At 38.9% G+C, this 4,121-nt stretch overlaps 1 protein-coding gene across 1 annotated transcript in view; it reads right to left on the bottom strand.

The window, feature by feature from the left end:
* The window catches only part of ADGRV1 (adhesion G protein-coupled receptor V1), a gene marked incomplete at its 3' end in the record, with an annotated part of 181,443 nt that overhangs the window by 135,009 nt on the left and 42,313 nt on the right, over positions 1-4,121 (bottom strand). The window contains exon 13 of the mRNA XM_018559232.1: positions 3,437-3,617. Within this exon, the coding sequence (XP_018414734.1) occupies positions 3,437-3,617 (181 nt within the window). The remainder of the gene's footprint in view (positions 1-3,436; positions 3,618-4,121) is intronic.

The raw sequence follows: 4,121 nt of genomic DNA, 5'->3' as shown, positions 1-4,121 counted from the left end.
CCATCAGCAGAGGGCGGGTACAATGCTAGTTTACTATTGGCTATTGTAAATTGAAATAGCCAATAGTAATGTCCTAATGCTTTTCAATGGGAAAATTCTTAAATTCTTTTTTTTCTTTCCTATTCTGACATCGCTCGTGTCAGAATAAAGAAAAAAAGACACAGCTGTGTTTCTCTCCTGGGCGGCTGGGAGCAGGAGACTCTCAGAGCGCCCGAGAGAGTTTTTTTTTTCTTTTTTTTTTTACAGCAGCAGAGCCGCCGGACAATAGGAAACTATTGGGCAGAGCTAGCTGTCACTGCTAGCTCCGCACAATCGTTTTCAATTTACTTTTTTTTACTTTTTTCACTCTTTTTCTGTTCTGCTCGGTATCTCTGAGGGACCGAGCAGAACAGCCGAGCCGAATGCGGCTCAGCTGCATTCGGCTATTCACTCACTGCTGTTCGGCATCTTTAAGAATAGCCCGAACAGCAGTGAGAAGCCTGCCGGAGGTTCGGCTCAGCCGATCCAGATGTTGGATCGGCTGAGTCGAACTCCTTCTGCACTTCGGGACCCGAAGCCACGCGAAGCAAGCCGATGTACAGCTGATTTCAGCCGATGTACGGCTGAAATTAGCCGTACCAGCCTGAAGTGAATAGCCAAACAGTGTTCGGCTCACTTCACTTCAGATCGGTCATTCACTCGGCTGCCCTCGACAGCTTAGTGAATAGACCCCTAATATTTAATGGTAAACATGAAGCAATAAAGTGTATAATACATATCCATCAATGATAATGAATGACAAAGTTGTAATTCTTCTTTTGAGGTTTACAATAAATATATAAAACAATTTCTGCATATTTAAGCTCTTTACAAAATGGCTTTGAAAATCTTTTACCTTTAGATCTTTCATATGAAGAGATGTTTTAAAAAATAAAGATTTAAATAAAATAAATAATTTCTAAATTATTTTAGAAAATTGAATTGAATATATTAGATATTAGATCCCAATTAACATTCCTACCAGACCTAAAGGTTCTGGTATTGTTTGGGATGAGGAACCACACACTTTTTTTTTCTTTTTAAATGTCATTTTTTTCTTTAGAAATGTCAGTTTTGCTGCACCAGGTTCTATACATTGTACAGATGCGCCACTTTTCAGGCAGTTTAAGGGGACCCACAGGCACGATATTTAAAGGAATTTTTCATTTTTATTGTTTCACTTTAAGTAATGTTAAAATTACTGCTCCTTTAAAAATGTTATTTTTTTAAAGTGTTTTTTTCATTGATACATGTCCCCCAGGGCAGTACCCAAATCCCTATACCATTTTTATGGCCATTAACTTGCAAAAAAAATTGATTTTCAAAGTTTTTGATTAAAACAGTGTTTAATGCTGGAGCTGGTAGTTTGGCAATAGCTTTAGGGCCCATGGTGGAAAGTAGCTTTCAAATAATTTGATCATAGTATACAGTATATAACAGATGTAGAATGAACATGCAGTCACTCTGGCATGTGGCAAAATAACTCTCTCTAATAGTGCAGGTATATATAAGATTCTGCATTAAATCTAGGACCCACATGCCTCTGGTCTTAATAGAAGCTGCAGAGAACATCTAACCAGCAACTTTTAAAGGTCACTGTCAGGGACGCTGATCTCTCTGTAAGTGGCCGGAGCCAGTCATGAGATCAAGGCTGGCTCCGCCCAGCTGTCAGAAGCAGGCTGTTGGCCGGCCAGCTTCGGCTTTCACCTCAGCTCAGTCGAGCCGAAGCACATGCCTTCTGCTCGACTGAGCCGCCTGGCCGACTTCGGGAGCTGTACGGGCTATAGTGAATACTGAACCGAAGGGGTCCAGGGGCCGAAGCTAGCCGAAGGATCAGCCGAAGCTACGGCTAGATCCTTTGGCTGCTTTGTGAATAGACCCCTAAGTACCCATTCACATCTTCGTGTTCCATGAATGTGTGCAAAATGCACAAATTGATGCGTGTTCACAGAACACCTCAAAATCCTGGAACACATCTGTGGCACCATTACTTGTTAATGGCAACCCAAACGGTCATCATTATTACAAATGTTCATAAACACGTGGTGGAAAAAACATAGAATGCCTGTAGCAGAATCTGTATGTAAGCCGATCAAATGGGCAAATCTCAATAAACGCTGGAAAAAACTCGCGTTCATGCAATGCAAAGGTGTGAACGGGGCCAAAGGAGTTCATTTACTAAAGGAAAACAGGCTGAACTGTCCCTTAGATTAGTAGATAAGGTGAAGCTCTTCTGATGTCCATCACCTAGTCCCGTTCAAGTAAAAAAAAAACATTTATTTTTCTTCATCGTGATTGGGTGTTCTTTGCAAAGTTAATTTTTACCACTTTCATTAAGCTAAGGGGAATTACCCTTGCAAAATAGAACAGGCTATTTGCCTTTTGTAAATCAACCCCTATGAGTAGCATTCCTGGAGTGGGGTGGGTGGTCCTCAATAACACAACCCAGAGCCTAAGGTGCAAATAATCTGCCACTGGGTATCATGGTGTGTGTGCAGAAGTAACTGTTATCATGACATATATCGGATGCAGATGTTATAGGGGTTATAAAGGTTACTAAAATTGCCTATTTTCCTTTAGTAAATTAAGCCCACAATGTTCATATTAGGAACTTTTTAGTTCTACCAATGTAAAGGATGAATGCCAATTTGTACATCTGAGCCAAAATATGTTTTCATAAACAATATTAGCTTCCAGTGAATATTCATCCTCTAATATAAATGGGTTTCCAAGTCCCAGTTTACCTCAGGCAATTCTGAGAAGTGTAGCCCTATAAAAAGCAGTTTTCACAAATTATTCATAAATACAGACAACATGCCAGACTGGCCTGAATAAATGAAAGACCAAATGTGTAAATGGCATCATCCAAACTGTTAAGGATGACTGGCAAGACTTGATAGTCAGCAAGTCATAGTTTACCATGAGTTAAAGTGACATTTTAGTCACGTAATGGACTACAATCTCAATTCAAATTAGAAAACTAAATGTGAGATTGTAGTCTATCATGGGAGCGAGCTTGGAGTGGTGGCTACTTTACAACACACACAGGGACCATGGGGAACAAAAGTAGTCACCCTCGAGAAGGAAGCCCAGTGTCAGCACCAATTCAGAGATGGTTTGAGGGTCTACAGCCAAGTGATACACAAATAAGATATATTTTTGTTAATAGTTAAGGTACTTAAATTCATTTCTAAGATTTAATTACTAAGTTTAGTGTCACATTAAGCAACAAGCTGAGCAAAAAAAAATTTTAAAAAATGGCTAGATCAGGCACAAGATATATGATTGCCAAAAGCTGCTGCAGATTTCGGTATCCATACAACCTGCTTTATCCCTTCCAACCTTGATGTAGTCCTGAAAACTCGAATAATATGTTGCCACTTCCAATATGAAACTGAATTCAAATCTATATGGTTACCATAGCTCATGTAATCTCCTTTGCTTTCATTTATGGTTTGCACTAATCCTGCAGTAATAAATTCAATAACTCCATGGGGATCATCATTTTTTAAAATAGTAATGTTAACTCTTGTAGCATCTCCCAATGTGATAGGAAAGTCCCCATGAGGGCTGAGCACCACCGAGTACAACTCATCCAACTGAAATAAAACAAAAAACTTTTATAGGAAATGTGTACGACATAATCAGAGTCAAATTACTCTGTGTTGCCTTAGACATAAAGGTAGACAAGAAAGGTCAGATATATTTAAATCATAGGCTAAGAGCTAAATACACAACTAAAGTACATATGGGTGTGCTGTAATTTGTGAAGTGGGTTCATCTGTATGGAAAATATTCTACTCAGCCAGAAAATGTTACGCAATTTTCATATTGCTTGATCTCTAGTGTAATGTGAATTTTAAGAATGGGTCCTCTTGGGTGAAACAATTACTAAATTTCACAGAATACAAAAACACACTGGTTGGTTAATTGTTTTCCACCCAATTGGCCCTGCTTTCTCTGAGTGTGTATGGCTGTGATAAAGACAGGGGTTTTGATGGCCTCAAAAGGATTTTTGATGACCTCAAAATGCTTTTGAGGTCAGGATTGATGTAAAAGTTCAACATCCCTTCTCTAAAAAAAAATCATAAAAAGATTTTAAA

The sequence above is a fragment of the Nanorana parkeri genome, unplaced genomic scaffold (assembly GCF_000935625.1).
Source record: "Nanorana parkeri isolate BGI_ZX_2015 unplaced genomic scaffold, ASM93562v1 scaffold384, whole genome shotgun sequence".
In the NCBI taxonomy this organism is placed as follows: domain Eukaryota; kingdom Metazoa; phylum Chordata; class Amphibia; order Anura; family Dicroglossidae; genus Nanorana; species Nanorana parkeri.
This window is presented reverse-complemented; position numbering and strand designations above follow the sequence as displayed.